The following is a 24541-nucleotide window of genomic DNA, read 5'->3' on the forward strand; positions in this document are numbered from 1 at the left end:
AACAAAAAAAAAACGGCTATTTTTAATGCCGTCCTAAAACGTGGATTTCCATACAAGCGTAGTAATACAAACGTGTGCGTGTACGTGTGCGTGTGTGTGTGTTTTGTTTCCCCCCCATATCGTGCCAAACAGAGGAAACAAATCATGTTCCAAATGAGATGACTTGTGTTCCAAACCGCCCATATTGTTTTTCCATCACCACCGCTATGGTTGTTTCCGCAATGTAATTTCAGGGTGAACAACACAAGAATTCCAAAGGTTACTGGGCTGGAAAGAAGCCAGAGGTTATGCAATTTATGTAATGACAATCGAGTTGGAGAGGAGTTTCACGTTATGTTTGAGTGCAAAAATACTAACATTGTGAATTTTAGACAAACATACCTGCCAAAGTATTATATAACTCACCCATCTATGCTGAAATAACAAAAAAAAACATCACATGGATGCACCCGGGACGTATCATCAGTGTTGTAGCCTGGGGTCAATGGGTGTTTCGGGTCTCGCAACAACATACACCCTCGCCCAGGTGACCCAGCCGGGGTTGAGCAAGCCCCGACTTACGTCCCAGTAGCTACCCACGGTCAGTCCTCTTGGGGCAAGACAGAAGACTGAAATTATTTGTATTATTTACTGCAATCTGACAAGCCAAAAGTTATTTATAAATGGGGTGCCTTTCTGAAAAACGTTCTTCCTCTGTTCAAATAATGCTTGCCATGCCTTTTGCTACGTCTGTATGAATATTGTTATGTATTGCATGATTTATGATATCCGTGCTCCATACCATGTGAACATGGTTGTGAGTTAACCCTTTAAGACCGGGAACGCATCTGTGTGTCTTTTTAAGATTTCCATGGCTATATAAAAAATAGCAGATCTACAAGCTCATAGCGCGGCACCGAGTGCCGCGCTATGAGCTTGTAGATCTGCTTTTTTTCTTATATCATGAAAATGTGTGCAAATCTTTGATTAATATATATATTTTATTTTTTTTGTAACCCAAATCTTTGCTTCTGGGGGTCCCTGGAACTCAATATTTTGAGATGGGTGTCAGCAGCCAATTACATATAATTTTGGGGGTCCTTGACATGAAAACGTTTGGAACCACTGACATTATAGCAACATTTGTTTTTTTTGGGCTTTAGAAGACATTTGTAGAATCCCCCAGAAGCAAAGATTTGAGTTACAAATGTTTCTCAATAAATAGCAGATCTACAAGGTCATAGCGCGCGCTATGAGCTTGTAGATCTGCTATTTTTGAATAGCCAAAGAAATCGTGCGTTCCCGGTCTTAAAGGGTTATGATGATGATGACAGACTGATGTTGGCACGGTGCTCTGCTGCGGTGTGAAACGTCACTGAGGCTGGCGAGTGAGTGCGTCACTGCAGCTGAAAACATCCAAACCACATGGTTCAGATTCTTATCACCTCCTGGCCACCGGAGAACTGAACACCAGTGGTGGAATAAAGTACTCACATTTTTTTACTTAAGTAAAAGTATCAACACTGCAGTGTCGAAATACACTGTTACAAGTAAAAGTAAGGTATTCAAAATTTACTTGAGTAAAAGTACAAACGTATTGGTATCAAAATGTACTTAAAGGGGTGGTGCCATAGTTTTGCACTTTTTCCTGTTTTTCATGTGTCTATGAGGTTGATAGAACTTCATTAAGCCCCCTGGTGGTGTTTTTATGGTGTTGTATGTCTTCTCTGACTATTTTGAGTTTCTACCTGAAGGCTGAAACCTTGAGGGTCAAACGTGCCAATAGAAAAACAGCGCTTTAGTGACATAGTGAAAACATACCCTCCCCCTCATTATCATAACACAACAGGTGTGGGCATGAGGAGGCGGAGGGACTAGGACAGGTGGGTGGTGCTAAGGTGGTGGAGGAGGTGCTAAGGTGAGAACCAGGTATACTTAATGAACTGGAGGCGTGTCTACATAAAAACATAATTTTAACAATTTCTGTACACTTTTTTGAAAAAAATCTTCCTCCTAGTATAACCATAATACCTGATGATTATGTTTTAGGGGAGGAAAAAATCACTGAAAATCACGGCACGCCGTCTTTAAAGTACAAAAAGTAAAAGTACTAAAATGTTTGAAAATAGACGCGTTGTGAGCTTGTAGATCGGCTATTTTCAAATATCCGAGGTATTAAATAGGGCTAAAGTGGTTAATGTATGTTTTATAATAGCATAATTTATATATGCAAAGTAACTTAGTAACTAAAGTTTTCAAATAATTGTAGTGGAGTAAAAGTTCAATATTTGCCTGTGTTGCATGTAGTGGAGTAGAAGTAAAAGTATTGGAAATTGGAAATACTCAAGTAAAGTACAAATACCTCAAAATTGTACTTAAGTACAGTACTTAAGTAAATGTACTTAGTTACTTTATACCACTGCTGAACACACACTGAGGACCTCATCATCCTCACATCTTCTCCTCTTTAAAAGGTACAGTAAGACACGTGTTGCTAAGACGTGTCTTCTAAATCCTAACAGTTTTTGGGGAAAAAAATTGTGTTGCTATAATATCAGTGCTTGTCAAACCTTTTCATGTGAAGGACCCCCAAAATGATATGTATTTGGCCGCGGACCCCCCATGTCAAAATATGTTTTTCCAGAAGCACAGATCGGAGTAAAAAAAAATCGCTTCAAAACATCAAAGATTTACACATAATGTTCAAGATTTTACAAAAATAGCAGATATACAAGCTCATAGCCTATGAGCTTGTATATCTGCTATTTTTGAATAGCCAAAGAAATCTAAAATGGCACAGATGCGTTCCCGGTCTTAAAGGGTTAAGCGTGACTCGTCACATCGAGTAAGAAAGGCTTCAGGCCCTGAGAAGTAAAGTCAGGGTTCGCTTGGGAGTTCTCGTGGTCCATGGCAGTACGTGGTTCTCAACAGGCCCACCCAGCTGAACCCATTTATTTGGGGGCCCACTTGCAATACCCTCATGGCCCACCAGTGGGCCTCGGCCCACAGTTTGAGAACCACTGGACAATGATGGTACAATACCAGACAAGGTTTTTATTTGCTTCCCCACCCCACGGTTTAAGGAAGTGGGATCAATAGGGAGCGATTATACCACAGATACCTTTTTAAAAGTATGAAGTGAAACAACAAATAAAGAGAAGTGAAAAAGCAGAAGCAATGACTTTGTGGCTGATAGAAACTAATTATTCCAAAAAGTAGACAGTGAGGTGGTTTATGTTGGTGGTTTGTACCAACTATTCTATAACTATATAACTATATAATTATGCATTAATGCCCTTTGGAAATTATAGCTCATGTCGTTCCATTTTACAGGCTGGTACATTGAGTTATCTAGGGTTTGATATCACAGCGCTCGCAAATTAACTACCAGTGGTGGAAAGTAACTAAGTACATTTACTCAAGTACTGTACTTAAGTACCGTTTTGATGTATTTTTACTTTATTTTTACTTTATTTATTTATTTATTTCCAATATTCAATACTTTATACTTCTATTCCACTGCGTCTCAGACACCGGCTTCGAATGCTATCAATGCATTGAATGGGAGATTATCACGTTTTATCAGACCATTGAATGGGCGAGTAGGCGAAGAGGCAAATATTTGCTAACTTTAGTTACTAGTTAGCTTGCAGATTTTGATTATTATAACAAAACATACATTAACCACTTCAGCCTTACATATACTTCGGCTATTTGAAAATCACGATCTACAAGCTCACAAGTGACAAAGTGACGCGTTGTGAACTTTGTAGATCTGCTATTTTCAAAAGATTTTCATACATTTAAAAACAAAATTGAAATGGGACATTCTGCATAATAAGTACTTTTGCTTTCAGTACTTTAAGTATATTTTAATGCCAATACTTTCGTACTTTTACTCATTTTGAATACTGGACTTTTACTTGTAACAAGAGCATTTCTACATGATTATAAAAGCATGCTCCAACACACACACATTCGTTTTTTTGTTTCTGTTTTTTCTGTATTGTCCTTGTCCTTCAAGTTGTTGTATGTGCTGCTTGATTACCTGATGTGTTTTGTACGCATTGTCAATAAAAACAATATGGACCGGTCCATACCTGTAATGGACCGGTCCATTCGGTCCATACCTGTAATGGACCGGTCCATATCTGTAATGGACCGGTCCATATCTGTAATGGGCCGGTCCATACCTGTAATGGACCGGTCCATTCGGTCCATACCTGTAATGGACCGGTCCATATCTGTAATGGACCGGTCCATACCTGTAATGGACCGGGCCATACCTGCAATGGACCGGTCCATATCTGTAATGGACCGGTCCATACCTGCAATGGACCGGTCCATATCTGTAATGGACCGGTCCATACCTGTAATGGACTGGCGCAGAGCTGGGTTTTCTTTTTATGGGAGGGGAGGGGAGGGGGTCAGAGCAGAAAGAAGGTGTTTGTAATGTGTACAGATTAAATGGAGGCAGCAATGTGAGACCGGAACAAATTGCAGAGTTTAATTTACGACAAAGGAAATGGAACAGGGAAGTCCAGGACTATCCAATGTTCTCAATGTTCATCTGCTTAAATGAAAAGAAAACAAAAGAAAAGCAGAACTGTATCTATAATAATATATAAGTCAGTGATTCTCAACCCTTTCCATTTCAAGCACCCCCCGGTTTCATATATTATGCTTATTATTATTTGATACCATTTGTTTTATCTCTGGGTCACCAATCTACACTGTCAAATCCTAAGAGTTCATTTAACTCTGAGAGTGTGCAAATGGAACCAAATGGACCCTTACGGGTCCATTTGGTTCCATTTGCACACTCTCAGAGTTACAGATCTGTAAGGGTCTATTTGGTTCCATTTGTACACTCTGAGAGTTACTAATCTCACAGATTCTGCTGTCAGCATCACTTAAGGTGACTCTCCACCAAACAGATTACCTCAGACTGTCTGTTGGCAAAAGTTGGCATTCAGTTCAGCACAAACTGTCGGCCGCTGCACACATTGTGTTAGAGCTGGCAGCGCTGGTCTTCCTGCCAGTGTTGCCAGGTCGGCTTATTATCAGCGACTTTGGGCTTGTTTTGCTGTAAAGTCATTGCTTGCAAATATTCATGGTTGCGGGTTGCTTTTGTTTGGGGTTGTTTCTGAAGTGTAGTTGCTTATGTGGGCTTGCTTTCAAGATTCTTTTTGAAAATAGCTGATATACGGCTCAAGTGGTGAAACTGGTCGCTTCTTTTGGGCTTGTTTTCATAGACCTGGTCGCTTGTTTCACTCACAGAATCTGGCAACACTGGAGCCAGCTCGGACCAAACCTTTACCCTCCTCTCTCCCCCCTCTTCACTACCCCACGGCTATCAACCGCTCTACCAGGGAGGGGAGGGGCCAAACTGAGTTCCTGAAAAAAGGAGGTGGTGCCCCCATCTTTTTTTCCCCCGAATGTGTTCGCAGAGTTGCAGAGTTACAGACCCATGACGCCTCATTCGGACCCCTGGTGGTCCCTAAGCCTCAGGTTTGAGAACCATAAGTAACAAATCAGAGGGAAAACTGTGACATCCAATGAGACAGTCTCGTTAGATGAGCATTATGTACAAAGTATTCTTCATAAAACCATCCTTCATCAATCATTTAGCTACTGTAGTCACTGCTGTGTCACTTAAACCCCAATACGACGCTGAGCGGAGTCCCTCAGGGCTCTCTAGTGTATTTTCAGTCTTCTCTCTACATTATGCGACGCATTGTGAGCTTGTAGATCTGCTATTTTCTTGCAAAAGCTTTCCACACGATGTGGATTTAAGTGTTTAAAAAAGGGTATCTAATACCAGTCTCTTCCAGGTGGTGAATTGTAAAGTGTGGTCCTGGACTTTAAGGAGCACTTCACCCATTTTCAACCTTATGTGCTCCTCACTAATGCTTATAATAAGATGGTCTATTAGTTCTGTGTCTCAGAGGAGGGCTGTGGACAGTTCCGAAACCTGCCTACCAGTGACATCATCGGTCCACTTCAAAATCCTACCCACCACCTGTTCTACTGTTCCACTGTTTTTATAGATTTTACTCTATAGACATATACACTACAGACCTTTTTTTGTGTTTTTCCTAATAAAGTAGATTACATTTTTCTCCTCCCACCACGTCTTTGGGTACTTAGAAAATCTGAGGTATTACTATTATTATCATCGACATCATCGGTAGGCAGGTTTGATCATTTCAAACAATATTTCTAACTTTTTGTTTTGTTTTCAATGCAAGAACAATGGCTTCTACGTGCTAACTTTCCAGGAAGACAAAAGGCTATACTTTCTATTAGCTTTGAATCCCAATTGATGATGTCACTGGTTGTTTTGCGCTCAGTCCCGGAGCAGTCCCAGCTTCTTGAGCGCCTCGCGGCGGTCCTCTCCGTTCTTGGCCCGCGGGCAGATGACCACGCTGATGCCGTGGGAGCGGGGCAGCTTCTGGGGGTCTCCGGCGAGGTGGGGGTGGGGGTGGGGGGCCGGCTGGGACCCCTGGTACCCCCCCTGAGCCTCCGAGAAGTCCTTCCCACTGCCGAGGGAGGCGGGACGCGCCCGAGTGTTCCGTACCTCGCTCGGGCCGCGCTGGGCGCCGGCACCACCGCCGGCGGGCCCGTTGGACTTTTGGCTCGCCGCGTAGCCGCTCAGACCCATGCCCGAGCGCTCCAGAGTGGCAGATCTTTTCTGGGGCGCGGCGGGACCACTCCCGGCGTGTTCCGAAACGTCTCCGACGGGATGCGGGTCTGTGGGCGGAGTCAGAGGTTCAGCGGCGTCGCTGAAAGCGGTGGGGGCCGGGAGGATGTGGCCGTGGTCCCGGACCGCAGAGGAATCCACCGAAGACGCCTCCACCGAAGACGCCTCCACCGCCGCCGGGGGCGGAGCGGTCCTTCTCGGCGTCTCGGATGGGACAGGAACCGAGGCAGACGGTGGGTTAATGGTCGGGACAGGAACCGAGGCAGACGGTGGGTTAATGGTCGGGACAGGAACCGAGGCAGGCCGTGGGTTAATGGTCGGGACAGGAACCGAGGCAGACGGTGGGTTAATGGTCGGGACAGGAACCGAGGCAGGCGGTGGGTTAACAGTCGGGACAGGAAGTGGAGATGGCGTGGAGGAGGCGGGGTCATGAGGAGCGGGGTTAGGGCTGAGGGAAGCACCGGGTGCTGCCCAGGACCTCCTGGAGCCAGGGGAGCGGTTGTTGGGGCTCAGGACGGGGGGGCCCGGGTCTCTCTCCTCGCTCTTTAGAAGGCCCAGCTTCCGGAGGGCCTCCATGCGAACCCTCTGGGGGTCGAGGATCAACCTGTCACTGGAGGAGGAGACGGGGTGGGCCGGAGTACCGTTGGAGCCTGATGGGGGCCTGTGGGACTTGAGGATGATGTTGGAGGGGAGCTTCTTGGGTCTGGGGGCCACGGCGGGCGGGCTTTTGATCTCCACTGCCTCAGGAGGAGGGTTGGACGGGCTTTTGATCTCCACTGCCTCAGGAGGAGGGTTGGGCGGGCTTTTGATCTCCACTGCCTCAGGAGGAGGGTTGGGCGGGCTTTTGATCTCCACTGCCTCAGGAGGAGGGTTGGGCGGGCTTTTGATCTCCACTGCCTCAGGAGGAGGGTTGGGCGGGCTTTTGATCTCCACTGCCTCCAGAGGCAGGTTGGGCGGTGGCATCTCGGAAGGAGACGGTGGTGCGTTGGCGCTGACAGGAACTTCAACGGCAGGTTTGGAGGGAGGATCAGGAGGTACAGGAGAACTCACAGGAGAACTCACAGGAGAAGGTGTCTTCATGGAGGCTTTACTGCCTAGGTCCTCCACGTCAGTGGGTGGGATCGAGCTTCTCGCCGACGTCGCTGTAGAATCGAGAAGCTGGTCCTTCTGGTCCTTCTGGTCCTCTGCCCCCGGCTGAGGCGTAGTGGGCCGACTGGGCTCGTCCATGAAGTCTGACGGAGGAGGGATCAGACCCAGGTCCACCTCAGAAGCCCCCGTGTCGTGACAACCAGGGCTGGCATCTGCAAGGACATCCTCTGTACCCTTATCTCCGTCTACGACGCCGGTGGCCGAGTCCGAGCCGGTGGACGGAGCAGCTGGCGAAGGGGTTCTGGCATCGGTGGCTGGATCAGCAGCTTGTGTCTGGAGGTCCGGGGACGTCTCCTGCTCTCTTTTGTCAGCGGTCATTGTTGGAGCGTTTACGCCATCGGCGTCCGCGGAGGTCTGTGGATCCGCGTCTTCATGGGGAGGAGCTTGGCGTTGAGCAACGTGTTCGACGGATAAGGCGGCGCTTGTAGGTTCTGTTGGCTCGTCGGCCGTTTTGGGTTCACCGATGTCCGCCGAAGGTCTTTCTGGGAGACTAGCGCCCTCGTTGGCCAGGAGGAACGGTGTGGGAACGCCACCACTGAGGAAGGACTTGGGGTCCCTGCCAGTTTCATCGTGTTGGAAACCCTGTGCATCTGGGAACAAAGACACCAGTCAGGTTTTGATTTGTTAAGAAAAACTGAATAGGGGACATTTTCTTGATCACTTAAGCCCCATATACTTCTTCGTACGACAAATAGTGGAAATAGCTCACAACACGTCACATACGTTACAAGATGGTATCTCTGCCATTTTTTGCTATTTTTGAATGAAAATAAAAGACAAATTGTGTCCCAAATTAGGGACACCAGGATTGATGTGGTTAACATATCAGACAGTCTACATTTTCCAAAAGGAAATGTATTGTATTGAATTCAGTCTGAGCAGAATGAATGACCAGAGAGGGGATAGCAAAAGCAGAGGCAAATTGTCAAATGATCCTGTAGTGCGAGCGGTTCAAAGATCCAATCTTATTCCCAGTGGTGGGAAAAGAACTAAAATGTTTTACTTACTTTTTACTTAAGTAAAAAGTATCAATACTGCAAGGTAGAAATACTCTTTTACAAGTAAAAGTCCAGAATTAAAAATGTACTTGAGTAAAAGTACAAAAGTATTGGTATCAAAATGTACTTAAAGTACCAAAAGTAGAAAGTACTCATGATGCAGATGGTCCCATTACACAAGTTTTCAAATGGATACAATCTTTTGAAAATAGCAATGCGTCGCAATGCGACGCATTGTGAGCTTGTAGAACGGCTATTTTCAAATGGCCAAAATGTATATAGGGCTGAAGTGGTTAATGTATGTTTTGTAATAATAATCAAAATCTACAAAGTAACATAGAACTACAGGGTACAGAGGGTTGCTGGGGTGTTGTTTTAATGTCATTGGGTATGGAGGGTTGCTAGGGTGTTGTTTTAATGTCATCGGGTACAGAGGGTTGCTGGGGTGTTGTGTGTCTGTGATGTGATATTTACCATGTGTTATGATGGGTTGCTGGGGTGCTGTTTTAATGTCATCGGGTACAGAGGGCTGGTGGGGTGTTGTTTTAATGTCATCGGGTACAGAGGGTTGCTGGGGTGTTGTTTTAATGTCATCGGGTACAGAGGGTTTCTGGGGTGTTGTTTTAATGTCACTGGGTGCAAAGGGTTGCTGGGGTGTTGTTTTAATGTGTAGTCCTCCGTCCAGCTCATCATTGGACAGTCCACTGTCCTCCTCCAGCTCCAGAGACTCGATGGTCTCCTCCAGAAACATCAGACACGCTCTCTCCTCCGCTGATAGGTGCTCCAGACTGTCGTCACTCTGTGTCGCGCGCACACACACACACACACACACACACACACACACACACACACACACACACACACACACACACACACACACACACACACACACACACACACACACACACACACACACACACACACACACACACACACACACACACACAGAGAGAGAACAAAGAGCTGCTTGTGAGCTTGAGGCTCTAAAAGATAAAGTCAGGTGGAAACCTCATATGTCCAAAACTGTTACTTTTCAGTGTTACTTTTTCAAAACGAGTCGCTTCACGCCATGTTTCGAGCTTGTAGATCTGCTATGTTTGATACTTGTGTGTGACACTGTAGTATCAAGTAGCTAGTTTTAAGAAAAAGAACACAACAAGTTAAAATATGGACATAAGAGGTTTCTGCCCGACAACAACGTAATTCCCCTTTTCAACAAACTGAGTCCATTTAAATGGTGTCCTGTGGAGAGCCAAAAGGTGGGTCAAGTGTATTTCCCACAGTACTGAGGAATTCTGAAGGGTTCTCTCTGCAGGCTAGCAGCCTTCATCCTATATATGCTGACCTGCCAGAAGAGTTCATGTCAGAAGACGCTCTGATCATCAACAAAGGAACTGAGTCTCAACAGAAGACCTCTCTCTCTGAACAGACACACACAATATCTCACCACCACCTTCAAACACACACTGGGGATAGAGTGGAGCCAGAAACCTTTGACTTTGAACTAGTAAAAAAAAAAATAGCGAATACTGTTGATCCACAAGCGCTCAAGCTGTGAGATCTGCTACCTTAGCTATTGACTGGTGTCAATTATTTAACCCTTTAAGACCGGGAACGCACCTGTGTCATTTTAAGATTTCTTTGGCTATATAAAAATAGCAGATCTAATAGCAGCACCGAGTGCCGCGCTACGAGCTTGTAGATCTGCTATTTTTTCAAAAAATCGAGAAAATGTGTGCAAATCTTTAGTTTGAATATCGAAAGTTTTTAACTCAAATCTTTGCTTCTGGGGAACATCTTCTAAATCCTAACAGTTTTTTTTCCCTAAAGTTTATTTTATTATTATTTTTTTTTAACTTATGTTGCTATATTATCAATGGTTTTCAAACTTTTTTCATGTAAAGAACCCCCAAAATAATATGTATTTGTCCGTGGACTCCCTCCCATCTAAAAATATTTAGTTCTAGGGACCCCCAGAAGCAAAGATTTGAGTTAAAAATGTATATAAAAGATTTGCACACATTTTCAGGATTTTTCTAAAAATAGCAGATCTACAAGCTGCCAGATGCCAGGTTCATTTGTTTGACCCCTCTCCTCTCTCCCCTCTCCCTCTCCACCTCCCCCGCTCTCTCCTCTCTTTTCCCGTCCTCTCTCTTCTCGTCCTCCCTTTTGGTTGTGTGGGTTTGTGTCCCACTGGTACGATCGTAATTAACCCTGTACGGATTCACGCTCTAGTAAGGCCTGCCACTAATTCTACAGCCGGGGACCCGCTCCCCAGAGTTGCTTTTATCTCCCACGTAGCAGTTCCATGGACTGTCACTACGGACCCCCAGCTGCGGCTCAAGACTGTGACTGCGGACCGGGCCTCTCCATGGAGCACGACCGTGAATTTCTACTACATTACACTATACCACTACACTATACTGTATATTATCTTAACATTCTTATATTATACCATTATATACTGTATACACATTATTGTTGTACTATATTATATTATCATATACTATCTTACACTATTATATTTGCTACTATTGTTATTGTTACTACTTGTATCTCTTTCTGTCTCTCCTCTGTCTCTCCCTCTCTCTCTCCTCTTTCCCCCGACACGGTCGAGGCAGAAGGCCACCACCCTAGAGCCTAGGGTCTGCCTGACGTTTCTTCCAGTTAAGGGGGAGTTTTTCGTTGCCACTGTCGCAAAATTGCTTGCTCAGGGTGGGACTGTCGGGTCTCTTCTCTACATGTAAAGTGTCTTGAGACAACTTGTTGTGATTTGACACTTTCATAAAATTGAATTGAATTGAATTGACCTGGCATCCTATAGTGTGTATAGTTTCAATGTACAGATTTATAAATGTTTTGATATTATACTGTTTAGACTGATGATAGGTTCTTGGTTTACCTGTGATCCTAGATTACTATCTCTATGCATTTGATGTATTACCTCGTGTTTACCTTGCTTACTGTAAATCACTCTGGATTAAGAGTGTCTGCTAAATGCCTAAATTGGGTGGGTCTCCCCATTGAATGCTATCTTGTCATTCTCTATCTGTCTGTCACACACACCACAAAATGGAAAAGGTTAGGACTATACACACGTCACACAGTCAAACTTAACTCTGAGAGCATTAAGATGGAACGTCCATGTTTACATATTGTACACTCTCAGGGATAAATGAACACTGACAATTTGACAGAGTAGGGAACAGAGAGAATGTGGGATCATGGGTAATGTAGTTCAGAACACTCACACATGCAGAGTTGACGCTGATCACGCTGTCACAGCTCCCGGCGCTGTCCATATTGCTCAGGGTTTCCATGGCAACGCCGCCTGGCCACGTGTCACTCTTCGGCATCGCCCAATGGTTCAAGGATGGGGGGGCGGGACCTGGGCTTCAGGGGCCCTCTCTGATTGGATGAATACCAGCAGTGGGCTGGTCTCAAGATGAACCTGTAATAGATAACATGTGAGAAGGTCTACAAATAAATAATACTGAACAATACATTATCTATATGGTTAATAAAAATAAAATGCGGTCAGTCTCAGTATGTCAAAGAATTGATATCAGAATATTCCTGTTGGATTATAACGTATTGAATGGTTTAGGGTTCGGTCCCTCGCAACCTTTTCTGGGTCAGGGTCCACATGAAAATATTTAAAGCATTTGCGGCCCACCCATTTGATCACTTAACAACACATTGAGTGCCAAAAACTGTTTTTAATATTTTTAATGTTTTTCCCCAGATTGTACGAGACCCCTGTGTGTGTAATGAGGGGATCACCGTGAGGACGGTGATCACTGAAAATATTTTGTGACTTGAAAAAGGTTCAAAAATGGTTACAATTCCAGGCACTGACTGTACCCTGTTTTGAAAAACCCCTGGCACTCAATGTGTAACACGGCAGCCAGCCAGACCCTAACCCATTTTCTGAGCATGTCTATTCTAATGATTTATCAATCGATTGTGTCCCACCTTGGATCAATGGAACTAACGTAGTATCATTTATATGTCGGATCATCTGAAACAGGTCTGCTACCTGTGCGTGTGCACGTGTGTGTGTGTGTGTGTGTGTGTGTGTGTGTGTGTGTGTGTGTGTGTGTGTGTGTGTGTGTGTGTGTGTGTGTGTGTGTGTGTGTGTGTGTGTGTGTGTGTGTGTGTGTGTGTGTGTGTGTGTGTGTGTGTGTGTTTTATGTCCCTAGAGCAGGGGTCTTCAACAGGGGGTCCGGGACGCCTAGGGGGTCATCAGAGCTACTATAGGGGGTCCGCCAAATCTTTGTGTGAAAGGATTTGTTTTTTTTACATTAACCACTTGAACCCTAAAATTCATTTTCTGATGGGAACATTAGCCGAAAATAGCAGATCTACAAGCTCTCAACGCCTCGCGCTGCGAGGCGTTGAGAACTTGTAGATCTGCTATTTTTGGCAAAGAGGTATAGATGTAGAGGGGAAAAAAGAGCAGACCACGTACACAAAAAAAGTTGAATCTGAAACACAATTTTATACAATAGAGAGGGGGTCCCTGCTTCATCTCTCTCTCAGCTAGGGGGCCCTTGGCCTGAAAACGTTGAAGACCCCTGTCCTAGAGTTAAAACTAAACTAGCATTCAGTTTTCATGCTCCACATATCTGGAACTTCAACTTATTTTAGACTTATTTTATTCAAATGTCCTTTTATATTATGAGTTGTTTTTTTTTTGCTCAGTGTCCTGATTAGGTTTCCTAATAAGGAACTCTTCCTTTCGACTTTATTCAAAAGTCCTTTTATGATGTTTTTCACACACGTTTCACATTGATGCATGCCTTGTTGTTAAAATGTGTTTAACAGATAAGCGTGTCTTGCCTTGAGACAGATTAACGCAGAGAATTGCACGGTGCAGAATCAGATTACACCCACACCTGGAAGAGAGGAAGCTTTGTTCTCATTTCATAGGATTTCACGCAGATAAAATCTTGACAGAGTGCGATATTACACAGCAGCCACAGACTGTGTAATAATCATTACAAGTGATATACTGAGGCTTTGAGACTACTTTTACTGTAGCAGAGTCGACCAGTTTGGGTGGAAAAAGTACTCGATTTTCTTACTGAAGTAAAAGTATCAATACCATCATGTAGAAACACTCTGTTACAAGTACAAGTCCGGTAATAAAAATTACAAAAGTATTGGAATCAAAATATACTTAAAGTACCAAAAGTAAAAGTACTCATTGTGCAGAATGTCCCATTTCCACAAGTTCAAAATGTATGAACATCTTTTGAAAATAGCTGATCTACAAGCTCACAATGCATTGTGAGCTTGTAGATCTGCTATTTTCAAATGGCTGAAGTATATAGGCCTATTGTATATGGGGCTGAAGTGATTAATGTATGTTTTGTAATAATATTCAACATCTAAAGTTTTCATATAATTGTAGTGGAGTAAAAGTACAATATTTGCCTCTGAGATGTGGTAGAGTAGAAGTAAAAGTACAGAAATTTGGAAATACTCAAGTAAAGTACAACTACCTCAAAATTGTACTTAAGTACAGTACTTAAGTAAATGTACTTAGTTACTTTCCACCACTGCTATAAATGTACACTGTACATTTATGGAAGTCAGTCATAGCCACTTGGAATGGGAAAAAAATCCTTTCCTCAGTATTGACATTGAACAGCTGTCAGTTAAAATGCAGGATGTGTTTGCATTAACTACAGGTGTTGAAATGGAGATTTTTGAACTACTAACTGACTACCAACTGGAGGGCAGAGCTAGAAACCTGGACTTTTGGTCAATTGTGATTGTGTCTTGTGCACTTAAGCTTCATGCCTACTTGAAAATAATAAAATCCAAGTTTAGAACTCGTATGACTGACTCACATCTTAATGACTGCCTCAGACTGGCATTCACTAAGTATCAACCAGATTTCAAATGGCTTGCAGATAATGTGCAGTAATAGAAGTCTCATTAAAGGTGGGCTGATCCTGAGAGTATTGTATCTGTCACCATATCTGTGCAAATATATGGTCATGGATGCATTTTTGTCATTTGAACAGAATATCTGTAAATGTGAAAATTCTGAGAAATTGAGAACTGAGAAACTAAATATTGTGCATTGAAGAGAAGAAATCTGTAAAAGCAATTTATTTCATGTCCTTTGTGTTTTGTTTTATTTAAAAAACAAAGACGTTTACTTGTATTTTTGTCCTAAAATGTATATTTCTAATACGTTTTTCTTAATATTTAGGAATTGATTATATAACTATCATCTTTATTCTTATTTAAATTACTAGTCTTTGTGTGGATGTATGCACATGCATTGAGCCTGTCAGAAATTGCAATCATGCAAGTGTTTTTTTCAAAACATATTTTAGTGGTAGATCACGGCTTACAATTGGAAATAAAATGTGCTCTTGGGCTTGAAAAGGTTGGTTACCACTGATGTACAGTGTAAATGTCTAGCATTCAAAACGAGCTGTTTGCAGTGCTCCGGAAGAATCTCTACTGTTAACAGTTTAAATAATACACACTTTGATGTAGTGCCCTTGCATTTTGTATAAATGGCACTTATGGGAGTTTAGGCGCGTCTCTGCAACACGTTGTGAGCGTGTTAAGCTCTGCTATTTTGGGCAACGTGACACGGTCGTGCGGGACAGAGACATAAACGAGACATAACTCTATACTAACCTGTTCCGTTCTCGGTGCTACAGTATGTGCTGTCATCTGTCATGACACCTGAATGTTCCTCCAGGGAACAATAATGCCGAACAATAATAGCATAACCTTAATTCCTCTGACACACCTGTACGCACTGCGCTGACAAATAGACCATAAAACAGCTCGTTAAAAAAAAACGTATGTCATGGGGCTGTACTGCATTGCAGGTGGGAACCATTATGACCCAGATTTAGTAGTGTACAATCTATACTTTAACCCTTTAAGACCGGGAAGGAAACGCACGTGTGTCATTTTAAGGTTTCTTTGGCTATTCAAAAATAGCAGACATACAAGCTCATAGCGCGGCACCGAGTGCCGCGCTATGAGCTTGCAGATGTGCTATTTTTAGAAAAATCGTGTCCCTGGAACAAAACATTTGACACAAAAAGTTTGAAAACCATTGATAATAATAATGAGCAACATAAGTAAAAGAAATTACGAAAAAAAACTTTAGGAAAAAAAAACTGTTAGGATTTACAAGACATTTGTAATTTTTTTTTTTTTTTTTTTTGAGTGAATTTGTAAAAAGATTTGAGTTAAAAACTTTCGCTTTAAAAAGTATATATATATATATATATTCAACCTAAAGATTTGCACACATTTTCACAATTTAAAAAAGAAATAGTAGATCTACAAGCTCATAGCGCGGCACTCGGTGCCGCGCTATGAGCTTGTATATCTGCTATTTTTATATAGCCAAAAGAAATCTTAAAATGACACAGATGCGTTCCCGGTCTTAAAGGGTTAATATCTCTGATCAAATATAGCGTTGGTCATTGATTACTGTGTTGCAGCATTAGTCAGCACTATAACTATTGTTCTCAATAGGGGTGAGATTATCAGTATTATGTCAATATATTATGTCATTGCATTGCCCATTTCTCGCCTTAATAAGGAGGTTAAGAATTTAGTTCCTGCGGTGACTCAGTCTAACTCAGTGTTTCCCAACCTTTTTGGTGCCTTAAGGCACACATGGCATAGCCAAAAGATCCCAGGGCACACCTAGATATATACGGTGTGTATGTGTACACACACACACACACACACACACACACACACACACGCACGCACGCACACACACAGTGCAATGGGTCAGTGCAATGAATGGAGGAGTCTGATTTCACCTTCCCAGAGTAAAACCTCTTTGGTACTAAACCCAATATAATTCTAATATCTGATAATATCCAATAATCTGATCCTGATAGCGTTATTGCGGACGCATCATGTGCAGTTGCGCACTACAGACGAACACCAAAACACTCGCCCCAAAACAGTCGGCCCAGGGCAAATCCAGCAGTATTCATCTGGTATAACTAAACGTAACCTCAGTAAATTATGCCTAAACCTAACCTTATTCCTAAATGTAACTTAGTGTAAAACCATGCCTAACCCTAAACTTATTTCTAACCTTATCCTCAGTAAAACAAATACAAGCACTGCGGCTTGCGAGAGATCCTCTCCGTGGAGTAAGTAAACACCATAAACAACACGGAATACGTTGACACAAACACACTGGAGCGATTAAGAAGCACTTTATAAGAAAATGTACATTTACACGGCACCACCACCCTGTTTGTAAGTTTTGAATAGATCGATTAGCTTTTTTTTGATTGGTTTCAAGATTTACATTTTTTTTTTTTTAAATAAAACTGCAGATCTACAAGCTCAAAATGTGTCGCATCGTGACGCATTGTGAGCTTGTTCCAAAATGTATATGGCCAAAATGAAGTGGTTCAAGTATGTTTTTTTGTAGTAACTAAAGTTTTCAAATGATTGTAGTGGAGAAAATGTATAATATTTGCCTCTGAGATGTAGTGGAGTAGAAGTAAGAGTACAGAAAATTGAAAAATACCTCAACATTGCACTTAAGTACAGTACTTGAGTAAAAGTACTTAGTTACTTTACACCACTGGATGAGAGGTACTTGTAATGTTCCCTGACACGCCTCCTTCATGCCTGACCTATGACTGCATGGTAATATCAACGTTTTAAGCTCCTTCATACCCGACACATGACTAATAATATAAATGGTTTAACAAGCATATTCATGTGTACCAAACACAAGCTGGAAGCGTGGAAGTGAAACATGACCCCTCGCATCAAATGTCAGCTAAATGCCACTGACTGCACAGCAGTCATGCAGACAGCCTGGTTGTGTGTCAACATATCAATATGTTGGCGAAGTGTGAAATTCCACTATATTATACAGGAATTTCACAGTAGACAGTTGAAACGTAGTGGGACGTTGAAAACGTAGTAGAGTCAGAGCGGTGGCAGATTATGACGCTGATCCTGATTTCAGGGAGTCCTAGATCAGTGCTTTTCAAACTTGTTCATGTCAAGGACCCCCAAATGCACACGTATTAGCCCACGGGACCCCCATTTGAAAATATATGCCAAGGATGCAGAGTTTTACTGCTCTAGCAGTGATTCTCAAACATTCTAATTCATAAGGAACCCCCAGTTTGACATGCATTAGGTTACAGACCCCCATGTAATGGCATTTCTATCTCTGGGACCCCAATTTATATTGTAAAATCAAGGTTACTAACTCTGAGAGTGTACAAATGGAACCAAATGGACCCGTTAGGGTCCATTTGGTTCCATTCGTACACTCTCAGAGTTACAGACCCATAAGGGTCCATTTGGTTTCTAACTATCCATCATTTAGCTGGGGACCCCCTGGAACTCCCCCAAGGACCCCTTGGGGTCCCTGGACCCCACTTTGAGAACAATGTCCTAGATCACCTATTACTGATATGTTGACCTGGATTTTGCACACAAGAGTATTATGATAATATATATAATAGCGCTATATGTAATATTTTCTTATACATTTGAGATTTTGTATTTGATTTAAGCTTCTATTTGAGAACATTTAACTGTAGCAGACAAATACATACAAATACACACAAATCACTTTTAAATCTTCTCTTCTGGGAGTCCCTCCCTGGCACGAAACATTTTCAGATGGGGGGGGTCATTTTGTAGTGATTTAGAGTGATTTAGAAGACATTTGTAGAATGGCCCTCAGGTCTTAATGGGCTAAAATCCATGTAAGGAGTCCTTTGAGTGAACAGACGACCAAGGCACTAATTAAAGGATTACAAAGACAGTGGGCCAAGATGAAGCTTCAATAACTTTTTTCAACCGAACAACAGTGTGCTTTGAGGTTGAACCTCTTCAGTTCACCTCAAAAGACTTCTTAAGAATGTTATTTTAGATAGCATGCTGTTTAAACAGATGATATAGCTTCATTGTTTACCTGGTAACCTAGTTTGAGGCACTACAATTGTTCTCTTTGCGCTCTACTGATGTGACTTTGTTGTTTGTTGACTTAATAGCTCATGTTTACTCTGCTTTCACACCTGTGTAAATCACTCTGAATTAGAGTTGTCTATTTAGTTGTCTAAATAACTACATTGTATGTATTCCTATTCATATCCCCTTGTTTACTTCTATATCAGTCATGGCTTTTGACCGCATAATGTGGCTTATGCAAATACAGGCTGTATAGGTTATAGACTAAGCTCACAACCAAAGCATTTAAGGTCTGCAACTTTGAAAGGTGCTATATAAATCAAGTTTACATTATGTAGGCTATTCTCTGTGCTTAATAAACATACCTCTGACTAGAGCAGAACTTTGAACCACACCAAACCTTTTGTTTTTGTCACATTCCTGATCTAATATTGAAATATTTGATGAACTGAAGCAAATAGGAGGCCAGGGCAACACTACTGTTTATAGCTAAACAAATCATTCAAAACAACTCACACAGTGTAATCCAGGGAGGAATAATACTGTCCAGGGAATGTCTTAAATAGTTTTGCTCTTGTTAAAAGATTGGCCTCCCTTTAAAGATCAAAACATGAGGGATTCTATTCTAGATCTCACAACAACACAGTTCAGTTGGATACAGAGCCACCAGTTATTATCAGTGTTGTAGATCCTACATCTATACTAGTATAGAGGAAGAAGCCAGGGTTTTATCGGTTAACTTCCCTCTGCTTTAGAGAAGTGCTGCTGCTGTGTTGTGACTCTGAGAGCAGAGCCGTGACAACCAGGCAGCTCAACCACAATACTGGCCTGTTGACACTGTTCACACAAGCACACTGTGAGGAGCAGTGGGGAAAACCTGATATCACACACACACACACACACACACACACACACACACACACACACACGCGCGCACGCACGCGCACACACACACAAACAATTATACTCCTGAGGATATCAATTTTATGAATGCCATTTTTTTATGGCTAACCTGAAGCTGAAAATAGTCAATCTACAAGTTCACAACGTGTCGTGCTGCGATGCAATGTGAGCTTTTAAATCGACAATTGTTTTTGTCATGCTATCGACACCCACACATAACTGTGTATAGGTCAGGTGTAATCCTAACTAACAGTAACGGACGTGTTTCGGCGTCAAGCCTTCCTCAGCATGTATGATGGTGTAGGATACACGCCGAGGAAGGCTTGACGCCAAAACACGTCCGTGTGTGTTGTGCCTGTCCATGCGCATATGAATTAAAAGTACCAGAAGGACTTGCTGCATGCTATTGCTTTATTACTGTGAATCTTTGTGAGCTGTGCAGAATGTCCCATTTCACAACTTCTCAAATGTATAAAATGTACAAAAATCCTTTGAAAATAGCCGATCTACAAGCTCACAATGCATCGCATTGTGAGCTTATAGATCGGCTATTTTCGAAATATATATAGGGCTGAAGTGGTTAATGTATGTTTTGTAATCATAATCAAAATCTGCAAAGTAACTAAAGTTTTCAAATAATTGTAGTGGATTAAAAGTACAATATTTGCCTCTGACATGTAGTGGAGTAGAAGTAAAAGTACTGAAAATTGGAAATAAGTAAAAATTACCTCAAGTAAGTACAGTACTCGAGTATATGTACTATAAGATTGACCTCATGCACTCAGGTGTAACAATGACAGGAATGTCACTTTACCTGCTTTCATATTTCATAAAGATAGCTGTTCATTAATTCTGCTAAAGTGCTCTCACATATATATATATAGACCTACTGTAGCCTACAGCACTGGTTCTCAACCTGTGAGTTAGGATCCACAGGGGGGTCCCCACATGATTTCGGGGGGTCCCCAGATGATCAGCTTAATGTGCAACATTGTTTTCTCACTCAACAGTAAACAAACCAAGATACAGTATGAGTGTATACAGGGTATCTGCACATTTATAAAGTGACAATCTAAGGACTTTTAACCCATTAAGACCTGAGGCGATTCTTTAAAAAAATCTAAATCCTAACAGTTTTTTGAAAAAAATATATTTCAAAAATAGCAGATATACAAGCTCGTAGCGCGGCACTCGGTGCCGCGCTATGAGCTTGTATATCTGCTATGTTTGAATAGCCAAAGAAATCTAAAGTGACACAGATGCGTTCCAGGTATTAATGGGTTAAGACCTTTTTAATACCAAATTGGCCAAATTGTCAAATATTACGTAAGCAAGAGGCAAACATTGTGAAAATAGCCGATCTATGTGAGCTTGTAGTTCGGCTATTTCTACAATATCTGTAATGCCTCAACTCCTACAATTCCAAGTGCTTGTCAGGGTTGGGGGGGCCCCAGTTAAAATATGATTATTTTGGGGGGGCCCCAGTTAAAATATGATTATTTTGGGGTGTACAAAAAGATTTGATACAAAAAAAGTATTCAAACGTGCATGTTTTTTAAAATACTGTAGGTTTTCAAAAGCACAAATCAAAAGCACTTATTCTTTTAAATATCAATGCAAACAATTCAAACATTTTCCAGAAATGTTAAAACAAATATCAATAATAAGTGAAAAGAGCAGCGCATTGTGACACGTTGTGAGCTTGTAGATCTGCTATTTTCACTACGTTTGCAATATGGCCCAAGTGGTTAATTCATAATGTACTTTTTCTTCCTAGAAATGTAGTGGAGTCTAATATTCAATATTTAATTGTCTTTCAAATATAGTGGAGTGGAAATCTAAAGTATCCAAAAATACAAATACTCAAGTAAAGTATATATACACTCACAAAAGCCTTGTACTCAAGTAAATAGTACTTTGTTACTGTCGCACCCACTAAGTAGGACCTGGCATTAGGCCTACAGGTAAATTACATCCCAACATGTTGCAATATGAATCAAGAATTCAGTGATAAGAAGGAACTTTTTAATTAATATTGGCACAATGAGTGTGGAAACCGGATACACACATCCAGGAATAGATTTTAGGCCCGGGTCCAAACAATGTGAGTCTATAAAAGACTCCATTGTGTCCGGGGGGAGAAAAAAAAAAAGGTGAAAATATGTGTCAGAGAGGCCAGTGAGACAGACGAGGGTTAATGATTTACAGTAAACAAAGCTTGGTTTTGAAACCATGGTGTGCAAATATTACATCCATTAATGTTTAGCTTGGCACTCTGTTATGCCATCTAATAAGAATGCTATTGGCAATAGTTCATGGCACTTCATGCACAAATATTTGCGACCAGCGTGATGCCAGATGGTGCTAATATCTAGTTATCCATTACACCATGGCCCACAGTAAATATGTTACATGATTAGTTTAGCACATAAATTATACTTTAGGCATTTAGCAGACTCTTATCCAGCTTATCCAATTTACAATAAAGTTAATCACACATACATCAAATGCAGAGAGACAGTGCAGTGCCCAGTGAACTAAGTAGCTAAGGACATTTACTCAAGTAGTGTACTTAAGTACAATATTGAGGTAATTTACAGGAGTATTTCCAATTGTCTATACTTTTACTTCCACTGCAAATATTGTACTTTTACTCCACTACAATGATTTGACAACTTTAGTTGCTAGTTACTTTGCAGATATAAATTATTACATTATAAAACATGCATTAACCACTTTAGCCCTATTTTATACCTAAGCTATTTGAAAATAGCAGATCTACAAGCTCACGATGCGTTGTGAGCTTGCAGATCTGCTATTTTCAAACATTTTAGTACTTTTACTTTTGGTACTTTAAGTACATTTTGATACCAATACGGTTGTACAGTACTTTTACTCAAGACATTTTTGGGACTTTTACTTGTAACTGAGTACTTCTACATTGCAGTTTGATACCTTTACTTAAGTAAAACATTTGAGTACTTTTTCCACCACTGGTAGTGCCTCAGTAAACTAGGATCACCTGAACCTAGCATCAGTCTAAACTTTTGATTGATGCTAGGCTATAATGTTTTGATAGTACTAGCCTATTGTTTAGAGTCTAAAATGTAGACTCTGAAGTTTAGACTTTAAACAACATAGGCTACTATCAATAAATAATAATCTGTATGGTGAAACTATACCAGGTAAGCATCTGTCTAAATAACTATCTAAATGTTGCGGTCCAGAAAAAAACAAGCATAAAGTAACAAAAACATTCTCAACCTAATTTCATTTCAACCCCAGTTGTATATGCATTAGACCACGGAACCCATTTTGATCATGCCTTTTATCTGGTACAAACTCTTAGTAACTCTTATAGCCCTGAAACATCTGAGTAACATCTTAGCCCCATCATATCATGACAGTCATGGCGCAACTTGTTCCTGGTTTTGGCACTTTCTCCATTTACAACCCGTACATCTACATAAACGTTCAGATGACAAATATAAAGTGCTTACCCCACGGCCACAGATGTAACAAGTGAAAACGCTTGGGTTTAAGAACCCGTATCGTCCGTATTGTTCAATAAAAAGCATTTTAATCCGAGTGGTGGCCATTTTCTTAACATGTTTTTCATATGCTTTCAACAACGCGACCCTATCGGTTGGGAGGTGTACTGCACTCAGATACATTATAACTCTATGAGAAAATGGCCATGGATCGGATTAAAATGCTTTTTATTGAACAATACGGAAGATACGGGTTCTTAAACCCAAGCGTTTTCACTTGTTACATCTGTGGCCGTAGGGTAAGCACTTTATATTTGTCATATGAACGTTTATGTAGATGTACGGGTTGTAAATGGAGAAAGTGCCAAAGCCAGGAACATGTTGCTCGCTTGTGACAGACGAGCGTCATTGTGAACCATGGCTAAGTATCTCTCAGAGTAAATCTCTCAAGACAGATTCAGCTGCTGGCTTCTGAATCTGCTTCTTTTCCTTCTCTCAGAGTTACAGGCCATAATATGGCTCCATTTGGGAAACAGTGTCATATTGCACAAGTTGTGAGGAGAACATGACAACATCATGACAGCGACAGTCACTTATAACTGTACAAAGTTGAGAGTGAACCTGTTTAACTCCCTCCATACAGACAATGCAGCCATCTCTCCCATCATGAGTTTACCTGGCAATGAATTACTGTCTACATTCACAACAGCAAATGGTTTTAATAGGCTCTATGCACAGCAGCCATATTGTCACTTCTTTCACAGGTGTTACCAATGATACTAATGAAGGTCTCTGTTCCATTTAGTCTAGCACAGTGGTTTCCACGACCCCCATAACTCTGAGAGTGTACACATGGAACCAAATGGACCCGTAAGGGTCCATTTGGTTCCATTTGTACACTCTCAGAGTTACACACCTGTAAGGGGGCCATTTGGAAGCCCATGAGGGTCCCTGGACCCCAACTTTAGACCCACTGGTGTAACAGAGTGTTTCCAGTGAGCCAACATGCACAATATCAGCACCCTGACTCTGTTTGACCAGAATGGAACAGAGCCTTCATTAGTATCATTGGTAACACCTGTGAATGTCTTCATAATATGGCTGCTGTGAATAGAGCCTATTAGCCTACTAAATCACTGAGCAAAACAGACAGACAGACAGACAGACAGACAGACAGACAGACAGAGAGACAGAGGACCAAATCCTACTCACCAGGGAAGACTTCAGCAGAACTTTACGTTTGTTATTCCACAGCAAATAGGAAATGTCCATGAAAATAAAAATGTTCTAATTTCAGATCTCAGTCCATAGAGACACTCCTTCCATGTCTGTCTGACAGTCTATCATTCTGCCTGTCAATG

General features: G+C 41.7%; 1 protein-coding gene across 1 annotated transcript; it reads right to left on the minus strand.

The window, feature by feature from the left end:
- Positions 1 to 4472: 4472 nt before the first annotated feature.
- LOC311053151 (uncharacterized protein) lies at positions 4473 to 24541 on the minus strand. Its single transcript, XM_084068583.1, has 4 exons — positions 24393 to 24541; positions 12081 to 12280; positions 9304 to 9628; positions 4473 to 8421 (listed from the first exon to the last, which is right to left on the minus strand). Exons 2-4 carry the CDS (start codon positions 12183 to 12185, stop codon positions 6329 to 6331), a joined length of 2523 nt encoding a protein of 840 aa, XP_083924709.1. The 5' UTR covers positions 12186 to 12280; positions 24393 to 24541; the 3' UTR covers positions 4473 to 6328.

Source organism: Gymnoscopelus microlampas, assembly GCF_963454915.1.
Source record: "Gymnoscopelus microlampas genome assembly, chromosome: 10".
Taxonomy (NCBI): Eukaryota; Metazoa; Chordata; class Actinopteri; order Myctophiformes; family Myctophidae; genus Gymnoscopelus; species Gymnoscopelus microlampas.

Excerpts from the sequence above, each read along its gene's own strand:
- LOC311053151 (XM_084068583.1), bottom strand. The coding sequence starts at position 12,185 with ATGCCGAAGAGTGACACGTGGCCAGGCGGCGTTGCCATGGAAACCCTG. Across the intron at positions 9,629-12,080 it reads TCAGCGTCAACTCTGCATGT|AGTGACGACAGTCTGGAGCA; the intron begins GTGAGTGTTCTG and ends CGCGCGACACAG. Across the intron at positions 8,422-9,303 it reads GCAACCCATCATAACACATG|ATGCACAGGGTTTCCAACAC; the intron begins GTAAATATCACA and ends CTTTGTTCCCAG.